Raw genomic sequence first — 24,343 nt, forward strand, 5'->3', positions numbered from 1 at the left:
GTTTTTCAAAATAGATCGACTCAACATGTACAATCTAGCTTTGCCCTTAATATTAACTATTCAATGCAGAAATAGCAGCATTGTAGTGAAATTAAGACTATTTCCACTGGGTTTTACTTCTTGTTTTTCAAAATAGATAGACCCAAGATCTACAATCTAGAATTACCCTTAATATTAACTTTCAAATGCAGAAATAGCAGCATTGCAGTGAAATTAAGAGACTATTTGCACTTTTTCCAATGGTTTATACTTCTTGTTTGTCTAAATAGATCGCCCCAAGATGTACAATCTGGCATTGCCCTCAATATTAACTTTCAAATGCAGAAATAGAAGCATTGTAGTGAAATTAAGAGACTATTTCCACTTTTTCCAATGGTTTATACTTCTTGTTTTTCAAAATAGATCGTCCCGAGATGTACAATCTAGCATTGACCTTAATATTAACTTTCAAATGCAGAAACAGCAGACAACTATTGAATGTAGGAGACTGTTTCCACATTTTCCTCTAGACTTTACTTCTGGTTTTCCAAAATAGATCGACGCACCATGTACAATCTAGCATTGCCCTTAATTTTAACTATCAAATGCAGAAATAGCAGCATTGCATTGAAATTAAGATACTATTTCCACTTTTTACACTGATTTTACTTCTGGTTTTTCAAAATAAATCGACCCAAGATGTACAATCTAGCATTGCCCTTAATATTATCTTTCAAATGAAGAAATAGAAGCATTGCAGGGAAATTAAGAGACTATTTCCACTTTTTCCAATGGTTTATACTTCTTGTTTTTCAAAATATATCGACCCAAGATGTACAATCTAGCATTGCCCTTAATATTAACTTTCAAATGCAGAAATAGAAGCATTGCAGTGAAATTAAGAGACTATTTCCACTTTTTCCAATGGTTTATACTTCTTGTTTTTCAAAATAGATCGACCCAAGATGTACAATCTAGCATTGACCTTAATATTAACTATTCAATGCAGTAATAGCAGCATTGCATTGAAATTAAGACTATTTCCACTGGGTTTTATTTCTTGTTTTTCAAAATAGATCGACCCAAGATGTACAATCTAGTATTGCCCTCAATATTAACTACCAGATGGAGAAATAGCAGCATTCCGGTGAAATTAAGAGACTATTTCCACTTTTGCCACTGGTATTTACTTCTTGTTTGTCAAAATAGATCGACCCAAGATGTACAATCTAGCATTGACCTTAATATTAAGTTTCAAATGCCGAAATAGAAGTATTGCAGTGAAATTAAGAGAGTATTTCCACTTTTTCCAATGGTTTATACTTCTTGTTTGTCAAAATAGATCGACCCAAGATGTACAATCTAGCATTGACCTTAATATTAAGTTTCAAATGCCGAAATAGAAGTATTGCAGTGAAATTAAGAGACTATTTCCACTTTTTCCAATGGTTCATACTTCTTGTTTTTCAAAATAAATCGACCCAAGATGTACAATCTAGCATTGCCCTTAATATTAACTTTCAAATGCCGAAATAGAAGCATTGCAGTGAAATTAAGAGACTATTTCCACTTTTTCCAATGGTTCATACTTCTGGTTTTTCAAAATAAATCGACCCAAGATGTACAATCTAGCATTGCCCTTAATATTATCTTTCAAATGAAGAAATAGAAGCATTGCAGAGAAATTAAGAGACTATTTCCACTTTTTCCAATGGTTTATACTTCTTGTTTTTCAAAATATATCGACCCAAGATGTACAATCTAGCATTGCCCTTAATATTAACTTTCAAATGCAGAAATAGAAGCATTGCAGTGAAATTAAGAGACTATTTCCACTTTTTCCAATGGTTTATACTTCTTGTTTTTCAAAATAGATCGACCCAAGATGTACAATCTAGCATTGACCTTAATATTAACTATTCAATGCAGTAATAGCAGCATTGCATTGAAATTAAGACTATTTCCACTGGGTTTTATTTCTTGTTTTTCAAAATAGATCGACCCAAGATGTACAATCTAGTATTGCCCTCAATATTAACTACCAGATGGAGAAATAGCAGCATTCCGGTGAAATTAAGAGACTATTTCCACTTTTGCCACTGGTATTTACTTCTTGTTTGTCAAAATAGATCGACCCAAGATGTACAATCTAGCATTGACCTTAATATTAAGTTTCAAATGCCGAAATAGAAGTATTGCAGTGAAATTAAGAGAGTATTTCCACTTTTTCCAATGGTTTATACTTCTTGTTTGTCAAAATAGATCGACCCAAGATGTACAATCTAGCATTGACCTTAATATTAAGTTTCAAATGCCGAAATAGAAGTATTGCAGTGAAATTAAGAGACTATTTCCACTTTTTCCAATGGTTCATACTTCTTGTTTTTCAAAATAAATCGACCCAAGATGTACAATCTAGCATTGCCCTTAATATTAACTTTCAAATGCCGAAATAGAAGCATTGCAGTGAAATTAAGAGACTATTTCCACTTTTTCCAATGGTTCATACTTCTGGTTTTTCAAAATAAATCGACCCAAGATGTACAATCTAGCATTGCCCTTAATATTATCTTTCAAATGAAGAAATAGAAGCATTGCAGAGAAATTAAGAGACTATTTCCACTTTTTCCAATGGTTTATACTTCTTGTTTTTCAAAATATATCGACCCAAGATGTACAATCTAGCATTGCCCTTAATATTAACTTTCAAATGCAGAAATAGAAGCATTGCAGTGAAATTAAGAGACTATTTCCACTTTTTCCAATGGTTTATACTTCTTGTTTTTCAAAATAGATCGACCCAAGATGTACAATCTAGCATTGACCTTAATATTAACTATTCAATGCAGTAATAGCAGCATTGCATTGAAATTAAGACTATTTCCACTGGGTTTTATTTCTTGTTTTTCAAAATAGATCGACCCAAGATGTACAATCTAGTATTGCCCTCAATATTAACTACCAGATGGAGAAATAGCAGCATTCCGGTGAAATTAAGAGACTATTTCCACTTTTGCCACTGGTATTTACTTCTTGTTTGTCAAAATAGATCGACCCAAGATGTACAATCTAGCATTGACCTTAATATTAAGTTTCAAATGCCGAAATAGAAGTATTGCAGTGACATTAAGAGACTATTTCCACTTTTTCCAATGGTTCATACTTCTTGTTTTTCAAAATAAATCGACCCAAGATGTACAATCTAGCATTGCCCTTAATATTAACTTTCAAATGCCGAAATAGAAGCATTGCAGTGAAATTAAGAGACTATTTCCACTTTTTCCAATGGTTCATACTTCTGGTTTTTCAAAATAAATCGACCCAAGATGTACAATCTAGCATTGCCCTTAATATTATCTTTCAAATGAAGAAATAGAAGCATTGCAGAGAAATTAAGAGACTATTTCCACTTTTTCCAATGGTTCATACTTCTTGTTTTTCAAAATAGATCGCCCCAAGATGTACAATCTAGCATTGCCCTTAATATTAACTATCAAATGCAGAAATAGCTGCTTTCCAGTGAAATTAGGTGACTATTTCTACTTTTTCCACTAGTTTTTACTTTTTCATGGTCAAAATAGATCGACCCAACATGTACAATCTAGCATTGACCTTAATATTAACTATGAAATGCAAAAACAGCAGCCAACTATTGCATGTAGGAGACTATTTCTACTTTTTCCACTAGTTTTACTTCTTGTTTTTCAAAATAGATCGACCCAAGATGTACAATCTAGTATTGCCCTCAATATTAACTACCAGATGGAGAAATAGCAGCATTGCAGTGAAATTACGATACTACTTCCACTTTTTACACTGATTTTACTTCTAGTTTTTCAAAATAGATCGACTCAACATGTACAATCTAGCTTTGCCCTTAATATTAACTATTCAATGCAGAAATAGCAGCATTGCAGTGAAATTAAGACTATTTCCACTGGGTTTTATTTCTTGTTTTTCAAAATAGATCGACCCATGATCTACAATCTAGAATTACCCTTAATATTACCTTTGAAATGCAGAAATTGCAGCATTGCAGTGAAATTAAGAGACTATTTGCACTTTTTCCAATGGTTTATACTTCTTGTTTGTCTAAATAGATCGCCCCAAGATGTACAATCTGGCATTGCCCTCAATATTAACTTTCAAATGCAGAAATAGAAGCATTGTAGTGAAATTAAGAGACTATTTCCACTTTTTCCAATGGTTTATACTTCTTGTTTTTCAAAATAGATCGACCCGAGATGTACAATCTAGCATTGACCTTAATATTAACTTTCAAATGCAGAAACAGCAGCCAACTATTGAATGTAGGAGACTGTTTCCACATTTTCCTCTAGACTTTACTTCTGGTTTTCCAAAATAGATCGACGCACCATGTACAATCTAGCATTGCCCTTAATTTTAACTATCAAATGCAGAAATAGCAGCATTGCATTGAAATTAAGATACTATTTCCACTTTTTACACTGATTTTACTTCTAGTTTTTCAAAATAGATCGACTCAACATGTACAATCTAGCTTTGCCCTTAATATTAACTATTCAATGCAGAAATAGCAGCATTGTAGTGAAATTAAGACTATTTCCACTGGGTTTTACTTCTTGTTTTTCAAAATAGATAGACCCAAGATCTACAATCTAGAATTACCCTTAATATTAACTTTCAAATGCAGAAATAGCAGCATTGCAGTGAAATTAAGAGACTATTTGCACTTTTTCCAATGGTTTATACTTCTTGTTTGTCTAAATAGATCGCCCCAAGATGTACAATCTGGCATTGCCCTCAATATTAACTTTCAAATGCAGAAATAGAAGCATTGTAGTGAAATTAAGAGACTATTTCCACTTTTTCCAATGGTTTATACTTCTTGTTTTTCAAAATAGATCGTCCCGAGATGTACAATCTAGCATTGACCTTAATATTAACTTTCAAATGCAGAAACAGCAGCCAACTATTGAATGTAGGAGACTGTTTCCACATTTTCCTCTAGACTTTACTTCTGGTTTTCCAAAATAGATCGACGCACCATGTACAATCTAGCATTGCCCTTAATTTTAACTATCAAATGCAGAAATAGCAGCATTGCATTGAAATTAAGATACTATTTCCACTTTTTACACTGATTTTACTTCTAGTTTTTCAAAATAGATCGACTCAACATGTACAATCTAGCTTTGCCCTTAATATTAACTATTCAATGCAGAAATAGCAGCATTGTAGTGAAATTAAGACTATTTCCACTGGGTTTTACTTCTTGTTTTTCAAAATAGATAGACCCAAGATCTACAATCTAGAATTACCCTTAATATTAACTTTCAAATGCAGAAATAGCAGCATTGCAGTGAAATTAAGACTATTTCCACTGGGTTTTATTTCTTGTTTTTCAAAATAGATCGACCCATGATCTACAATCTAGAATTACCCTTAATATTACCTTTGAAATGCAGAAATTGCAGCATTGCAGTGAAATTAAGAGACTATTTGCACTTTTTCCAATGGTTTATACTTCTTGTTTGTCTAAATAGATCGCCCCAATATGTACAATCTGGCATTGCCCTCAATATTAACTTTGAAATGCAGAAATAGAAGCATTGCAGTGAAATTAAGAGACTATTTCCACTTTTTCCAATGGTTTATACTTCTTGTTTGTCAAAATAGATCGACCCAAGATTTTCAATCTAGCATTGACCTTAATATTAACTATGAAATGCAGAAACAGCAGCCAACTATTGAATGTAGGAGATTGTTTCCACATTTTCCACTAGATTTTACTTCTGGTTTTCTAAAAGAGATCGACGCACCTTGTACAATCTAGCATTGCCTTTAATTTTAACTATCAAATGCAGAAATAGCAGCATTGCATTGAAATTAAGCTACTATTTTCTCTTTTTCCACTGCTTTTTAAAAAGAAAAGGACTTATCTACATGAACATTCTTACGTTGGCCTTAATATTAAGTATTTAATGCTACCTAGCAGTAATCACTAGAAACCAGTTTAAGTTTCATTGACGACACAAAATTAAGATCTTAGATGAATATTGTTTTATTAATAAGCTAGTTGAGAATGTAAATAAATAGAAAATATTAAAGTTTGGTAAATGTATTAGTCCGGTCTGACTTATGACAGTTCTATTACAATAATAATACTAAAATAGAATTGGTAAATCGGTTTTCATAGTTTCATGCTATTATACCATCTTTTTAAATCTGCTTTGTGCAATGAAACCTCTCAGGCATTTATTTTTAAGTGTAATGCAGTATTGCAAATATTATGCAGAGATAAATTCAACACATTGGATTCTCAAGTGTATCTGCTTCGACTCTTTGGTGAGGAATAAGCTGATGTGTTGTACACTAGTTCAAAGGGCACTCAGACCATTTGAAAGACTTGGTAATGGTGCAGTTAAATGTTTATAAATGGGACTATTCTAAATTCCTCGCAACACCAGATCTTGATAACCAATTTTTATTTCATATAATAAGATTATACTTTCAATTTAGAATGTCAGGGCATTATGTTTTGAGGATTATTGTTAAAAATATATTTGTATAGATTCAAATAAATTTTGTATAGTTTGGAATGGAGGTCAGCGTGAGAATATTGTTCATTTTTGTTTAGAATGTCCTTAATGTAGATATTTATAGGCAAAGTTTAAACATTGGCAACAATAATATAGCCAGAGAAATGGAATGATTTAGTTAACAATTTCTCTCATAGAAATATTTGTATAGTATACGATTATGTTTAAAATTTATTTATGATACGGTCCTCTCAGTAGTTCGTTATTATTTGGTTTGAATTTTCTTTTTTACCTTCATTCATTTGTACCATGTTGTATGTCTTGCTTTGTATAAAGTATAGATAAGGATAAGAATAAAACCAACCTTATTTTGTTACAGGTTTTGTACTTATAAAACAAATAAATGTTAAAATTAAAGTCCATTTTAGCGAAAGCACAACTTCTAGGTCCAGTTTTTGCCAAATGTCCAGGGCAAAATCTGCACTGTATCTTTTTTACTTTTTACATCAGACCTATACAGAAATAATTGTCCAGAATTTCTTAAAAACTGTGCTCCTTTCAAAGTAAATTGTCCAGGGCTATGCCAGGGACTAGTAAATAGGTTTTTTGCTATGCTCCTCAACTTTACCTGTGTAATACCTTCTTCTTGATAGGTTACTCTAATCATTTATAACTAAAATAAAATATCCTAAACTGTTCTTCGATTTCAGTTTGCTTGCTCTTAATAAGCAAATTTATCTTAAAATATAAACAAATCTGTGTATTGAATCAAATTTGATGAAATTTAAGGGTGTCAAATAAAAATCAAGCTGAAATTTCTTTGGTAAAATTGTGAAAAATCAGAAAAAAAAACATTCTTTATTTAATGTTTTTCTTTTCTTTTTTCCTGAAACTTGCGTTTCATTTTTCTTTTTCCGTCGATAGTACATTTATAGGGTCGTCAAACAAGGTTTTTGTTTTGTTTTTAAATTGCAGAAAACCTTATTAATAAATAAATTTAAATTGTTGTTTACACTTTTAGTTAGGTAACTTCAACAAATATGTAGACAATGTTTTGTTGTACTGATTTATAAAATCTTAAAATAGAAAATTTTCTGTTTTGTATACAAACTTTTTTCTTTTCATTCTTTTTAAAATTAAATTACAAATGCTACATTATTGTAAGAACAATTAAAAATATCACATTAGAGAATTTATACAATAATAATACTTAATTTAAAAAAAACAGAAAGGGTTAAATAGAATATTTCCCATTTAAAATATTTACAAAAAAAAAAATTAAAAAGAAAAAATACTTCAATTTAAAACAAAAAATAAAAAAATTCGGAATGTATGAGATGCTTCAAAATTTTTGAAAACATATTAACCCGCTTGCTTGTTTTGTCTTTGTTGTTACACTTCAAAATCAAAGTTAGATTTTTTGTTTTAAATGTTCAATTTTGGTCTTTTTCAGAAAAGAAAAAAAAAAAAAAGTATCAATTCATAGTTGACGGGACTAATGAAAAACTATCCCCTGTCCCCCCCCCCTTTTGTCGGTTTTATCCCTCATCTACTTTGCCAAAAACGCCTGAAGGCGCTCGAAAAAGCCTGGGTATCCCTACAATGGTTTCTTCAGTCGTCTCCAAAGAGACTTGAGAGTTGCAATCAATGACCATCATTGAGGGAACGTCCTGAAAACATGCTTGCAGTTCCAACAAAACGCTAAAAAGCTAATTTCTAAAGAATACCAGAAGAAGCTTTGTTGACGGTATAGGCTATTATTTAAGATCTCTAAAATTTAGGCCTGAGTAATTTCTTAGTTCGGTAAACAGCTAACATGTATGCACCAGCTCGGTTAAAATGCTGGCAGCTTTCCTTACAGGGGCTATCTACATTGTGTTCCTCCGTTCATTGTCTCGATCTATCAGCAGTAGATTGATATTTATTGTACAATGAAGAAGAAAAAGAAAACTAAATAGCTAATGAACCAAGAAAAGTCGAATCATATCAAGCATCCTACAAATTAAAAATTGGATATAAATATAATGTCCAGAATTAGCAAGCTTATCCTCACTGTTTCACGATAAAATAAAGTAGAAAAAGGAAATGAATTCTTATAAAACGGTCACTGAATTACACATTCAATGCTAAGCAATCAAAATACTATAAACACAAGTGTTTTTTTTAAAGTGAATTCCTCAATAATCACACCTTTTAAAAACTAAAAATAAATATAACAGAAACAAAAATATTCTTATTTTGCTTGAATTAAACACAACTCCATTCAACCCTGTTTCTTCCTTTTACAAAAAATTAGCATTCAGTTACGCCTTTGATTTTTCTGTATTACATAGACTTAAGTAACAAAAGTTAGATTACTTCATAATTTATTATCAATTTTTCTCACTCTTCTAATATTTACTTTTTAATTTCTTAATTATTTCCAATCATGCTTATCAACTTTTTCATTTAACTAAAACTTCTTTCACAAAAGTTCTACTCAGGCGAAGCGTCTTTTAGTTTTGGCTTTTTACAATCCACGTAAAGCGAAGATGATAACAGACTTACTTTCCTTCACTAAGAACTAAAGTTACAAAAAATAAATTCGTATCTTTTTTTTGTGGCTCAAACATTCTCTCAAATATCTTAAATATTAACAACAAAAAAATAAACAAAAATTAAAATAAATATAAACAGAACGGGTAATAAATAAAAAAATAAAATCTAAAAAAAATAAAATCACTAACTAATTTCCACTTTCAATAAAGTCAGTCTTTAACGCTTTAGGTTTATCTTTTGATGGGTCATCCCAAGGTTGTCGTTTGCTTGTGGCAAATACTAAGTAGAAGCAATTGCATACAACGTAGACACCCGCTGCAGCGAAAAATACTTCACGCCAAGCTGCTTGAGTTGGCTGTCAAACAAACAAATTTTAAATTAAATAAAATAAACTGAGAAAAATATAGTTTAAATAACTTAAGAAAACTCTAATTCACGTTTTTGTAAAAACCTTGAAGTAGAAGTAACTATTCTAGCTAACTATAACTTACGATTACACAATAACAGATACTTTTACTAAGTGGTTATACCTAAACAACTATTATTATTTACCGAAAAAGTATTATCAAAAATTTGCGCTAGATTACTGGACTTGGTAATATAAACAATTACTTATTTATCGTAGCACCAGCAAATCTTGATTTTACTCTCTTACACGAAAGCCGAAGTATATTCTAGGGTCCGTAAGATCTTTAACGAAAACACTGTCAGAAAAAGTAATTCAAACGTAACTTTTATCGTGGTACAATAAAAGAAAGAACAAATTATACATAATATATAAAATTCTTTGCTGCAGTTACGAACTTAACTCCAAAAACTACTCATACCAAGCCCTAGGCTTTTTATTAAGACTTTAGGTTTTAATTTGTTCCTATTGTCTATGTTGAAAAAGTTCTATTTACTTACCCTTTCGTGGATGATGTAGCCAGCAACAATTGGTGCAAGCAGACCGGCCATGTTTGCAGTGAAATTTGTGAACGACATCAGTATACCAGCAAATCGTGGTGAAATGTCCAGATGGTTGACTTTAAATCCAGAATAAATACCTCCATTCAAACCGACGCCCACAGTTAAAATTGCTACCGTAAGATATGGATTGCAGCCAGTGTATGAAGCCATGACTAAGGCAATGGCCGGTCCAAAATGACCTGCAAATCAAAAGAGTAAATAATACTTTAATTTAAAATTTGGATAAGCACAACCAAATAACGTTTAGAGGTAACACAGATCAAATTAAAACTAATTCTTTCGTACTAGTACGATTTCTATATCACTAGCTCAGCTTAAATGTGATAGATGATCTCAATTCTTCACAATAATTGAAAAATAGAGGAACATTGGTTCAGGAGAGAATTACCTAGCAATAATCTTTTAAAAGTTCCACCTTCAAAATTAGAATGAGTTTCGGGATTAGTTTACCTGTGATTTTTTTTTTCCTTGGCCAGTTCAGACTTCTTTACAATGTATTTCTAAATGTAAATAATTTAAATAAAATCTACGAAAGCCCCCGAGTTGAATTTAGTTTTCTGTCTTCAACGGTTCCAAAAGTTGCTTTATTGCAATTTTGTTCATAGTTCATACGTTCATTTCTTCTAGGAGATATCAAATGATCAACATTAACATTGTCTGTTGACATTTTTTTCACTTTGTTATCACCTTCTAAGCCGATTTTATCCCCGACTTCACCACAGGTTGCTTCCAACAATTTAAAAGTGCTAATATAAGAAAACTCGCGAAGAAAGATAAAACAATTTCACCAAAAAACTATAATAAATTGGCGGAAGTATCAGAAAACAAGAAATCTTTAAAATTTATGTTCGCTCGTCAAATACCCCTAAGCAGCACATCACCTAACAACAGCCGATAGTGTGGCCATTAACTTTTGTGGGAGGTTACATGTAAGGTTTTCCGCCAACATATGACATCTGGCGGACATTAAAAAAACTACTATTTGTTACAAATTTAAACCGTCCTGGAAATTTTTGATAAGTTCTTAAACACATACACACCTATCTGCACAACTTGATTAATTTTTTTGAATTAATTAATGCAAAATTAATTACTTACCTATACCATTTGCAATTTTTCTCGTCACCGTATGTGAAATCCTTTTTGATGAGATAATAGAATCAGCTACCCAACTAGATGTCACCGAAAATGCCCACATTGCTAGATAGGGCAGTGCAGAGAGAATGCCATTCTGCAAAATAAAATAAGTTTTGTAATTCAAACGAAATCATGAAGAGTAAAGCTAAGTATGAGAAAAAAAATATACGTAGATTCTGCCTAAAATTGATGTTTTGTTTAATTTCTTGGTCGAAAATAGTGATACAATGAGATGTCCAATAAATAAATAAATTAAAATCTCCAAATAAAGCTAAGTGATTAATATTTACTAAAAAAAAAAATTACTTGATTTACCTTCAGCTGATTCTCTGTATTAGAAATACTAAGTGCAAACTTACCGCTTGAATGTTGAAACGTAAAACTTGTTTCATAAATGTTGGCAACTCTGTCATCAACGTTTCATAGCCATAGTTCTGTCCAATATGCGCAACCATGATAGCCCAAAACGGTAGAGACTTCAGGATGGACATCCAAGGAACAGGTGCTGACTAAAATGGAAACAAAGAAAAAAAATATGTACATTATAAAATCCTTAAATTTCATTATCTTTTATTATTGTACGTTTATTCAGATTAAGTTAATAAAAAATATAAAAACACTTTAAAAAGAACTTTTAATACTTACTGAAACTCCACCGGCTCCCCATACGGTACTGATAATGTACTTCCGTTCGTCTTCATTAATTGTTGGATGAACATCTGGATCTTCGTAGACAATCAACCAGAAGGCGATTACCCAGATAGCCGTGAGAATGCTGAAGAAATAGAATATTGACGGCCATCCACCAAAAGCTTCATAATTTGACAAGATACCACTCAATGGCATGGAGATAACTGTACCAAATTGGGCACCTAAAAACAATAAAGAGGGATAGATTTCAAAAATATGCAATCAACAGTTAAGATATTTATTTAAAAGTGAAGAGCTAAGTTCTGAAACACGTTCGATAAAACTGACTTGTTCATTTGATAACATGTTTCTTTCCTCTATCAAATTAAGTCATAATAGAATAAAGGGAAGGTAAAGTAAAGTAATTGCCTATTTTTACAGGCAGGCTTTACGTCCAACTACCAAATTAGGTGTCGTGGACGGAGGCGACTAGCAAACGTACTTTACTGTAAATTTCTTTTATTAACCATTAAATAAAATCCAAGGCCTAAGATCGGGAATCGAACCCAGTACCACAATACATACTAGCTTTGCAGGTCTCGCCTCTAAATCGCTCGGCTACCATGGCGCCTATAAAGGGAAGGTCAAATGTCTTGAGAAAGGTTAAAAAAACAAAGTTGTTTTTATATGATAATTAATTGTAAGGAATCTGGGAAATATATGGTGATCTCAGTGTCCGAATTACTATCTGCAAGTATTAACCTGTCTGAGAACCAGAACAGTCTTTCATTCTTGAATGTGAGCTTCCTTAATCTTACGATTAGATAATTTTCTACAGTGCCACTTCAGTATAATGTACACATGTATTACACATGCAAAATCAAGGAAATATATTTGTAAAATTGCGATTATGAAAACAAAATCTCCCATCCAGAAGTGCCTTATTATTAAGTTGATTTATGAGACTTTAAGAAAGTGCCTTTCAAATTACCTTTAAGAAAGTTTTATTTGCTTAACTTTTTCTAGAAAACTTTTGTCTTCGGGGATTCTGAGATAAGGAATGGTCATAAATTTTTCTCTAGTTTTCTATTCGCTGAAATGAACAAGTTTTACAATCTGGGTAATTTTAACAAACATTAAATATTTTTGTTAAAAAAAAAAAAAGTATTAGTAAGAACAGAGATAACTAAGTTTTCTAAGAGATAGTCGTGTTTAATGTTCAAACTGGATTTCTGTTTGCAAACATTAGCATGAAATAGCATTATCATGCTGGGGAATTGGGAACTACAGTGCCGAACAAAAGTCTACATACACCACAATATTCCGGGAATTTTCAAAATAAAGAATTATCAAAAGATAAAGATAAAAATAAAAAGATCGGAGTTCATGCCTGAACAAAAGATCACATACAGAATTCATAAATTCAATATTACAATAATACTTACTAGTTAGGGTAAATCTTAATATTTACAAATTTATTAGTTTTAGTTGAAACGTGAATATAGGCGGATCTGAGTTAGTTAAGAATTAATTATTATTTAAAATGGTTCACCAAAGAAAGGAAACTCCTGTGTCAGAACGCAGATTAATAGTTAAATTAAATAATCAAGGATTTTCATAACGTAACATTGCAGACATTATTCAAAGACGCCACGCGAGATATCCTTTCCGACCGAGATAAAAGACAAATTTTCAGGGTGTATGCAGGCTTTTGTTCGGCACTGTATGTTCAAAATTCTGGAAAACTCGCTTTTTTCAAGCGATTAAAATATCGAGAAACTTAATTTTAGCATCATATTTTGAACGAACAATCAATATTTACCAGCGTATACGATGGCTCCCATACGACTTCTTTCATTGGGTGGTATCCATTTAGCTAACATAGCGTGTGAACAAGGTACAACTGGTCCCTAAAAAAAAAAAAGTAATTAATCAACAAATTACACAATCAATGACCCAAAATTTTTGCATAAACTGATTCTTGTTTTATATTTTTCAGTCATAATACGTACCTCACCCAAACCTTGAATAAATCTAACCACAATAAGACTCCATTTTCCATAACTGGCCGCCAATGGTACCAGAAAACCAAATATTGTATTCAATAACATTCCACCAGCTAGAAATCTTTTTGATCCATATTTTTTGGCCAGAATACCACATGGTATTTGGGTTACACAGTAACCATAGAAAAATGCACTCAGTATATAGCCCTGTTCAGTAGTGGTCCATAAGAAGTGGCCATCCTTAGGTGGCTGAAATAGATGGAAATTGGAAGTTAGACAATTCCTTTTTTTTAAGCTTTTTTTTTAAAATCATGATTTAGACCTGCATTAAGATATAATTAACGTGGAATTTTGTAATTATAAGGAACTGCTTTTCTTTAAAAAAAAAAAAGGCGAAATAAATAATAAGATCATAAAAAATAAATCTTATCTGATTGTTTCAATACAAAGAAGAGATGTAAGGTAAACAGTAGCCAGTAAATATACACCATTAGACAATGAACTATTTACATAATGTTGGTGTTTTGCTTCACAATTAATGAGATGCAACAATTTATTAAATGTCGTCACTTTCATTTTATCATAACATTGCAACGTATTTAATTCACCGACCAAACAAAATATTAAAACAAATAATCGCCAAAAACATTTAACGCGTCAACAGTATTGCTACAAAAAAAAAGTCAATAAATGAGGCCATCATTTCCTTCAATGACTATATTAAGGCGTGGACAAGATGAGTGCGTACACTTATTCTAAATCCACTCACCCATTGCACAAAATGTGATAGTTTTTTCAACGTTTTGAAAGAATATCCGGTTGAATATCCGGGCTACCCAGCCACACTCTATAAGCACTCCTACATATATGAAAGCAGTCTTCACAATAAATGTTATAATGCCAGGTCCTTAGGCGCACATTAAAGAACCCTGAAGATTTCGATTGTCGTGATGGCAAAGGTAGAGAAAGTGTCAGACCTAACAGCGAGACGTAGTGAACATAACATTTTTTTTTAAATCTATGCCTTCCCTACACTAATTTACAAGAACAAATGGGATACTTACTGGCTCAGTTTCATTGGCCGACTGTATAGGAGAATTGGGACATTCATCCGTGACTAAGGTAGGATCTTTGGGTAGTGCTGTTTGATTAACCATAGCCACTATAGCTACGGACATGTTGGTCCTCATTGTGTAGGCATTGGCCATGCCCAAAAATAACATTATGGTCACTACATGTCTCGTTCCAAACCATCCTGAAACACAAAATAAAACGTTTTTAGGTTAATAAATGCAAAGAAAATTTATAAATCTATATTTATAATGTACACACAAAGTGCATAGAAAAGTCTAGCGATATTTGAGAAAATGTACAATCCATCGAGACAAGTGAATTTGCTTCCTGATTTTCTTCAGAACTCGATTTTAGCAACACATTCAACCTCCCTCAACAGTATAGAAGAGCTAGAACCTAAAATAGCACTTTAGGGCAGCCGTGTGTGACGCTTTCCCTCTCCATGAAGTGCCCTGAATCGAATTTTCCAAGAAAATTGTTACAATTAAAGTTATTGATCTAGAAATACACGATTGGTTCACCAAGTTTCTAGAAAATGAGCTGGTTTCGAGCCAATCTTTAAAAAATTTATTCCCTAGTATGGTAATTTCAGTTGACTGATTTTATCAAATCCTTTACTGAAGTATTCACTGATTTAACGGAGCGAAATATCAAATTTCAACTGTCACAATTTCAACTTGGGTTATGATGGATACAAACCCTTCACATATCGAGACCAATTTGTTATCACTTTTTTTTAGGACTCAGATGACTCCAAAAAAAGATATTAAGGGTGAAATCTCAAAAATTGGTAAAACGTTAAGTGAGGCAAAAAAATCAAAGGACATTATTTCATAGCACATTCTTCTGACTATTTGACCTAAAATAAAAGGGAACAGCGATAAATCGTTGGACAAAACTATGGATTATTTTGCACACCTTCCTTAGCCACTTTACTCTAAAATTATCTTGTTCTTGAGTGGCCGATAAGGTAGTAGAAACTACCATCTAAGCCAAAATTGGGTCCAGTCAACACGACTTCGGGCCCATAAAACAGCAAATAAGTTCCCTCATTTGGCAGCCCACAACACAGATTTAAATTCTCCTCCAACCCTGTTTACTAGTTCTCATTCCAAAGTGCCGAAATCGTTCGAAATTTAGGTTTATCTTCATGGAAGATGGGACAAAGATTGCTAGTTCCCGTATATATTTGGGCAAAATGATAAGAAATGAACTTATTAAACAACAAGTAATAGCTTTACCCACCTTGGACGCTCAAGAGGATTCCTAACAACAACTGCCCAAATTGAGGTTGTAGAAAGATAAGAAATCTGACTCCCCCCAAGAAAACTAATCTCTGAAGATTGCAGGCTTCAACCCGGCTAATAACTTTTAATAAATCTTTGCTTAATTGTTACTGATACTCTGGAAATTAAGGAACATAATCCAAGCAGAAGATTTTTCGCCCACAAAGAGCCTTGTTTCCACCAAAGAAGAAAATGAATAACGATTTAATGATAATGTCTTCTCTAACAATTTCATAAAAGTTATGGAGTTTTAATTTTTTTAAATAAAAAAATTATTTATTGTTTATTGATTTTTCTGTTTTCTAATAAATCCAGAATGATATTATCAGAAATTCATAGGGTGCATTATACAAATACATAACTAGATAGGGAAGACTAACACTTCAAGCTATATTTATTAATAATTTATTATCTTCACTGATAAAATATATTTCATCTTAAGTATAAGTAATTATGAAATACCTTCCATAAAAATTTATGAGTGGTAGAAAGGGTTTATTTAGATTTTTCAATTTTATATATTATTGTTTTTTTTTTTTTAAATTAATTATATTCAAAATAAATTATGGTTATAAAGACATTAATTTTAATTGTAGTCAAAGTAGATTTCTAAATCGAACAAAACGGAGCAATAATTGGTAAATAGTAGATGGTTGGACGGTACTCCTGAAGAAAACTGAACGAATAGTAACACGTCAAGTATTCTCTCTCTCTAAAAAAAGAATTAAATACATTCAGTTGCCTACATAAAAACAACTACTACAATGAGATTGGCAAACAGGCCTCCCTCAGATTTCTACTTCTAAAGAGTTTCTTTCAACTCATTGGCAGGCCTTCTGAGTTCAATTCCCGATTTAGGCCTCACATTTTATTTAATGTTCAAAATGAAAGATTTATAGTAAAGTTATTTGTAACCACCTACGTCCACGACACCTAATTTGATAGTAAAGTACACCTGAAAAAAATTGACATTACTTTACTTTGTACAACTTAACTGTCCGGTACATAGACTCTGTAATAAAAGACTCTGTCCAGAGATTGGCGCAGAGCATTAAAACAAGTTTCGAGTGAGAATGCCTTAATTGTAGATCTTAATAATAATTTAACCAAATGGCCTCACTGAGTGAGCTTAAGTGATTCGTGATGTTACGCTCGGATATCCATCACGATTACGGATGAAAAAATTAATTTACATAATAAATATTCCACTTCCAACTGAGAGATTATTTTTTTTTTAATTTTGGCTAACAATATTACATGTTGTGGAGAAAATTGCGAACAAGGAAATCTATCTAAAAAAGAGCGGAAAAACCCCTAGCACTATACAGATGGTAATACTATTTACTCTATTTAACTGACTGTTTTACCATTACTGTACCATTTTAACAAAATTTCAAAGTTTGGAAATAGATTTTCAATAAAGTGAGTAGAAAAACAGGAATTGAAATCTCACTTGTGAGAGGCCAATTTCAGCCTAAAACCTGCAATTTGGAAGCATCAATGACAGTAAGTAAAGTAATCGCCTATTTTTTTCCGGCGGGGCTTAACTTCCAACTACCAAGTAGGTATCGTGGACGGAGGCGACTAGCAAACATACTTTACTGTAAATTTCTTTTTATTAACCATTAAATAAAATCCAAGGCCTAAAGACCGGGAATCGAACCCAGTACAACAATACATATTAGCGTCGCAGGTCTCGAAAATGCCTAGACAGACATACTTAATGACCAATCTCTACTATTCGTTTTTATGATCATTCGTTCGAAAACTACTGATAATTATAAAAGATACAAATTTATTGAAGAACTGATAGAAGACACACGTAATTGTTGACAATTAAGACAATAATTATTTTAATATTGAAGAGGGCACTTGTGCATCAAAATTAATTGTTTTAATATTAATTTTCATTCATAACAGAATGTTTGATGTAACACCTAAATTCTATACTGATGAAATAATTAGAGGGTCTTGGCCAAGATTAATTATTTAAGAAAACGACGTGGCCATTTTTTTTTTGGGGGGGAAGATTCATTGCAAAAATTATCTTTTGATTACCTAATTGATCTGCTACCTCACTACAAAAGGTAATATGGTGTGACATTTTGGTGAACTTTCTAATTAGCCAATCCCAGACAGGATTCTGTGGGATTTTTGGATTTTGACGCATTCCGAGCTAAAAGTATCTGCCATTATATTCTAGACAAGGTGTCATAGGTGTGGAGATGCTACTTCGAAAGGCACAAAACCCCTTTTAAGGTCTATTTGATCATCGACTGTTTTCAAAGGAGAACACGGAATCGTTCATTATGATTGCAACCTCATGACTGTTCGGTATGACAATTGAGGCCCAGCTTTTAACAAACAAACATACCGGATCTATACCGAGAAATAATGGATATTAAAAAGCAAGTGGACAGCAGAATTGTTAATTCTTCTTTGAGAATATCACCGGCAACTCCTTTGTTAAGACCCAAACTAGCGTAGCTAGTAAATAGTCCAGGGCGAAAGGTAGATGGCACTCTGCAGAGATGAAATAGTTAACAACGATTCTTCAAAACCTATGACCAAAAGGCAATTGCCTTCTAAAACGATAATTTAAATAAAAGTTCCAGTTAAACATCAGAATCCAAAGCGATGAGATTGAAACCTTGAAAAATCTTTTAACAATCCACTCGTAAACAAAAATTTAAAAAACAAGTTTAAGTTGCAAAAAAATTAAGACTTTTTTTTAAATTTAAGGAAAAGGCGGCAAAAAATATTCGCAGCTATGAATTCATTCAGCTTAACTTATAGTCTAACACTCGACAGGTTAACCTTGGCAAGATATATTTACATGTTAGTTTAAGAGATGTTATTTACTTTTGTAAGTGTAGATACAGACGAGTGGGGTATCTTCTCCCGGCGTGGTGACTTCCATTCATTACGTTCTATTTTGTCGACCTACATCTGCACTTTTGTGAAACTAGTAACATTTTCGTAGAAATCAGACCGCGTTTAGTAAAAGAACTCACTCCGAGCTTGCAATCATGCATCGTTGAGCTTTAAATAAGCACCCTAAATTTTCCAAATAGAAGTACTACTTCTCATTATTTACACTCTACACTTTTATTTTCAACAAATTAGTTACCAAGCTAAGTCATATTCAGGGTTTATTATACCAAGTAATTAACGGTTGTACATTGGTTTTTATATATAAATCTACATATAAACCTATTTGCAATCATAATTAATTAGTCTAGAAGATGTCTTACTATTTAAGTCGAAAGCTTGACCGAAATAAATACAAAAATATGACTGAAATTGGTACTAATGTAGAATGAATCTGTCCCCAAAAAATGATAAATAGTACTCAATTAGATTGTAATGTTTCATTGGCCATTTTCATTTAAAAAAGATTTATTCACACTAACAAAGAATTATTACCTTAAATTATGGAAATCAATAACTTACATTAACAAGTACCTTAACTGGGATGTACACATGAAACTAGAGGTTATACTAAAGGTTATATTACACGTGGTGATTTGATCAGTTGTTTTTTTCATTTAAAAAATAATGGTATTAATGAAATTTAAAATTTTACTTCTTAACAGGACATTTAATGAAAAACCTAACACAAAATAATTAATAATTAATAAAGAATAAAAGATACTCCTTGCCATTTTTTTACTTCACCTTAATTTACATTTAGTGATGGCCATCACATTAGTAAATTGTTAAATTTAAGATTTTATCTAAAAATAGAGCAAGATGCCTGGAGAAATCAAATTTTGAATTTAGCGCATGATCCTAGGTACAAATTTAGGGAAGACTCCATCAATCAAATGTTAATTTGCTACTTTAATGAAGTGATTAGCAAGATTTTTTTTGTATAATTCTCTTTAATCCCTACACTTTTTCTTAAAACCTTAAAGGCTAACCTTGTGGAAGAAATATGGAATTTGGGAGCAAACGTATGGCTTCTGTTTAAATTGGAGTTTTAAATATGTAAAAAAAAAAAAGGTACAACAACCCTAAATCATGTTGCAGTCAATTTCCTTTAAAAGAGAGTGGACGACCTATTTTCTTCAAGCGATGTGAATTTGTGAATCCCTAGCCTGATATTATCAGTGACCTCCAAAAATCCTGGGTATTCAGGTAATGTGGGTAATGAGAAGGAAGAGAACTTGAATGGAGAAGAGCTTTGATATCCTTTTTCTTTGTAAGAAATGAAATTTTAATGCCCGGATTTGCAGTAGAACTGAAATGGATTGTATGGCAGATTCAGAACATATTCCATTACTTCATGTATCCAACATTTAAGCACAAAACTTTGGACTGAAGAACTGAAAAGCCCATAATAATGATTTTCTCCACACTTTTGTAATTTGAGTAATTAATGCTCAATCCAAATGATTATTTACATTTTATCTGATGGCATAATCAAAACAACACTTTTTTTTAAATGATTCTACATTTAGATTATAGTAGCGTCTCCCTCAACTCAGTTATTATTCAGGGCGATAAAGAGGAGACCTTATTATCAGGGTCAGTATCAAGTTCACAGATTCTATAAATAATGTTTAAATTACCTAGTTCACAAATATATTAATCTAGTTTTTAATTGTTTGTTTTTGTTAAATATAAAGTCTTTATTTGTGGTTAAAGGAACAATTATAAAAGATTACTATTCAAAACAGCTGTTTAGAACAGGACTATTTTTAAAGGTGCTATAATTAGAAATTGTTTTTTCTAAAGAGAATAATGCGATTTCAATAAAAATTTTGCCAATTTCTCAATTCATGGTGCTTGAAATGAAATAATTAAGTAACAAGTTACAAATATTCGTACAGTTTAGTTGCATTCTAATAAAATTTAACTGTTACTCTTTCAAAAAAACTGGGAATTTTTTATTAAAATGTTTTAGTTTACTGAAACGAGAATTTTGCGGAGAAACGGTTTTTCTTTTAGAGCAATCATTGATTTGACAGCTCCCTAAAGATTCATATCAATGAATTCTGCTTAAAAGTGAAGAAAAACGTTCGTGTGACACTATAGTTGGTAATTTGAGGTTACAAATACTCAAAACTTACTCGTATATGTATGTACATGTTCAGCAAAGTCATATTTTTGGATGTTACGAAGTGAACGTAAATTTCACAAAAGTTACGACGGTGTTTAGGTAGTAACGATAACGATATCAAGTTCATGTTTTCTATAATATCTCACGTTTTTTGTCTCTTTTTTTGAGATATTTTACCTATTTTCATTTTGACACTCCAGCGAAACTTAAAAAAAAACATATAAAAGAAAACTCAAGGCGATTATAACATTCTTTCTCTTACTTACGACTTTCTTACAATGAAATTATAAGAGAAAAGGATCACACAAAAACCCTAAGATGAAACCCACTCGTACGACCATCTCCTACTGTTATTCTCGAGATACTAAAATCATAAATTTTTTATCAAACTTCAAAGTTTTGAAACAGATTTACTTTTTACTAAAATAAGGCAATTTCTGGGAAGGTAATTTTGGCTAAATGGTTAGCGAATACTGGACTACAATGTGGAGATCACAGGTTTTGCATCCAGCTGCTGTGGCCTTTAGATTTTTTGCTCTTCCCCTAGGAGCTTCTGCAGATGATGGGCAGTGTTATCTGTAACGAGAGTACACTTTCTGCTCCAAAAAAAAAAAAAAGCTCCAAGCGCCAATAACCTCAGATATTGATGTGCTTTAAATGCTAAAAAAAAAAAATACCCAATTTCTAAAACCTAACATTACAATGAAATTACATTTTGGGGTAACCCTCCCAAATTGACTTGAAAAGACACGATTTTAGGAAATAGATCTAGGGTAATCTGCATGCGTAGTTTTGTGAAAACTTGTTCAGTGAAGTGTTACAAGGATTTCCTTTAAATTTAAAATTTTCAGCAAAACATTTAATCCGCCTTAATCAAGTTATAGGATGATACAGAACGCCACAAAATGGAACTTTAAAAAAATAACGCCAATCCATTATTACTTTTTTGAAAAACCAACTCGTAAATAAAATTATCAAATTTAAACCCTTTTTTTCTGCATTTAAGATAACTCAAAACGTGCTTTTTTTTTGTAAGAATCCAAAATCTGCACGACAGTAATTCAATATTTGAGATGTAGTAAAAAGATTAGAAAAAATTTGTACACCTGTTAGACATCAAAATATAAAATTTTGTTTGCAGTTATCAGGTGCAAAAAAAGATTCCCACATTAATCAACTAATTGATTAAAAATCAACTAAATAAAACATGTCAATTCATATGGTTTGAATGTTTATTAAGTTTTAATGATGAATTTAAGATGGAATAACAAGCAATAATTGAAGATAGTTACACAAACAAAAAATTTAGTAATAATTAACCAAAAACGTTCACATACTTGCTGGTTTGATTGGTCTATCTTCTGGGTCTAAACCGGGCTGATCCCATACGAGCACATGTTTACCATTCATCTGAGGCATGACTTCAAAATTTATAATCTTGTACTATATACGTAGCACACGCTTTGCTTTATCTCTTTCTAGCAGCCTACCCCACTCACAAAATTTTTTCCTTACTTCTTATTCTCTCGCTATATACTCACAAGAACACGCTCAACGCTGTCAATACATTGAAATTCTCTCAATACTGAGTGAAAGAAAGAGAGAGAAACACCTGTCTGATGTAGAGTAGTGGGAGATAATCAGACTTGAATCTTAATGACACTTACGAATAAATACCAAAAAAAAAATAGGGAATATTTAATCGGCCGTGATAAACACACGAAATACCATTTAAGTAAAACTTGATAATTTAAATGTAGTAATAAATAAATATATAATAAAACGATAACAAAAATTGAAACAAAAAGTAACTATCACTTTAAAAAAAAAAAAAAATTAAAAGTATCTACACTCCCTAGATATTCTGTCCCGTTATGCTTCTAAATTTGACTCGTACAGTTTAAAAACTCCGACTCTAAACGAACCGTTCAAAAAGTGACAGTTATCAACTGAAAGCTTCTTTCTAGATTTTTTATCCTTATATCAATTTTTTTTGGTTTCCTGTCTCTTTCTAAAGGCAATCCCCTTCCTTTTTCTTTCACACCTCATGTATTTCTCTTATCCTACACGCTGGATGGGTGGGGGGAGGAGGCAAAGAATAAGAAACCTAACCGAAATGTTACGTAAACTGCCGAAGATAATGGAACTAGACGAGATTTTTTTTTTTTTAATTTTTTCATTGCGATTAGACAGACAAGAACATGCACGGGGTCATGCATGGAGTTTAAATAATTTAGATCACATACGAGGCCACATGCATTACATTTCTACATAGTAGTGAATTTTCTATCTAATGACGTCATATTATTTGAATTTGATTTCATTAATAAAATTCCATTATCTTGAGGTAATTATCGATCTTGTAAATCTAGCGCAAGTTAATTCATCCTTATTCCTTACTCTCAAATCCCCATTTACTAAATGACTACTTCAATTTCCAACTTCTAATTCACTTTTCAATTATTTCTTTGGAACAGGTAGTGTTCCTATAAGTACCTTAATTGTCACACCACTTTCGAGTTCAAGTGATTCATATGATACGTTTCAATCTGGTTATCGTATAGGAGAAAGTCAGCACGCTAAGTGCTTAGCCGGAAATGACGGCTCATATACACAAAACAGATGATTCATTGTCAACAATTATGGTTTTTGTTTGGATTTTGGTGAGGCGTGGGTGTTGGTCTGGGAGATTTACAGTTTGAATTCCGCTGCTTTTGTCTACTTTTTATTTGTTAACAAAAAAAAAAGTGTTAATAATAAAGTGTGGAGCTTCCGCCCCAGTCCAAGACACCTAATTGGTAGTTGGACGTTAGGCCACGCCTACAAAAAAAAATAGGCGATTTCTTCGGTTAACTCAAAGCAAACTGGGCTGTGGTGTTAACACTAATTCTTTACGGTCAGCCTAGTATTTGAAAATGTGGTTAGAAAAATATCCGACGTATAATTTTTTTAAAAGCACTTTAACATCTTAGCCGGCCTTCGGACAATGTTCTCTCAGCGCCTTTCCTAAAAGAATAATAAATCGATCAATTACTTCAACAATTTCAAGCCTTTCCACAGCCGAAAAGCCACAAGATTCATCCCCACTAAAGCGTTAGGACCCTAAGCAACCTGTGGATAAATTTCCCTAGTATC

General features: G+C 32.0%; 1 protein-coding gene across 6 annotated transcripts in view; it reads right to left on the reverse strand.

The window, feature by feature from the left end:
• Positions 1-7,318: 7,318 nt before the first annotated feature.
• Picot (putative inorganic phosphate cotransporter protein picot) overlaps positions 7,319-24,343 on the reverse strand; it is a 99,674-nt gene continuing 82,649 nt past the window's right edge. For 4 of the 6 annotated variants that reach the window (XM_074128889.1, XM_074128891.1, XM_074128892.1 and 1 more), the window contains 8 exons: positions 14,848-15,038; positions 13,790-14,032; positions 13,600-13,687; positions 11,793-12,019; positions 11,507-11,656; positions 11,109-11,241; positions 9,948-10,189; positions 7,319-9,396 (listed from right to left, as the gene is read on the reverse strand). In XM_074128889.1, the coding sequence (XP_073984990.1) occupies positions 9,229-9,396; positions 9,948-10,189; positions 11,109-11,241; positions 11,507-11,656; positions 11,793-12,019; positions 13,600-13,687; positions 13,790-14,032; positions 14,848-15,038 (1,442 nt within the window). In that variant the 3' untranslated portion in view covers positions 7,319-9,228. Of the gene's footprint in view, positions 9,397-9,947; positions 10,190-11,108; positions 11,242-11,506; positions 11,657-11,792; positions 12,020-13,599; positions 13,688-13,789; positions 14,033-14,847; positions 15,039-19,005; positions 19,079-22,545; positions 23,166-24,343 lie in introns of those variants that run through there. The other 2 variants (XM_074128888.1, XM_074128890.1) reach the window with 2 other exon arrangements.

The sequence above is a fragment of the Rhodnius prolixus genome, unplaced genomic scaffold (genome assembly GCF_049639745.1).
Source record: "Rhodnius prolixus isolate KJV_2025 unplaced genomic scaffold, Rpr scaffold_9, whole genome shotgun sequence".
NCBI lineage: Eukaryota > Metazoa > Arthropoda > Insecta > Hemiptera > Reduviidae > Rhodnius > Rhodnius prolixus.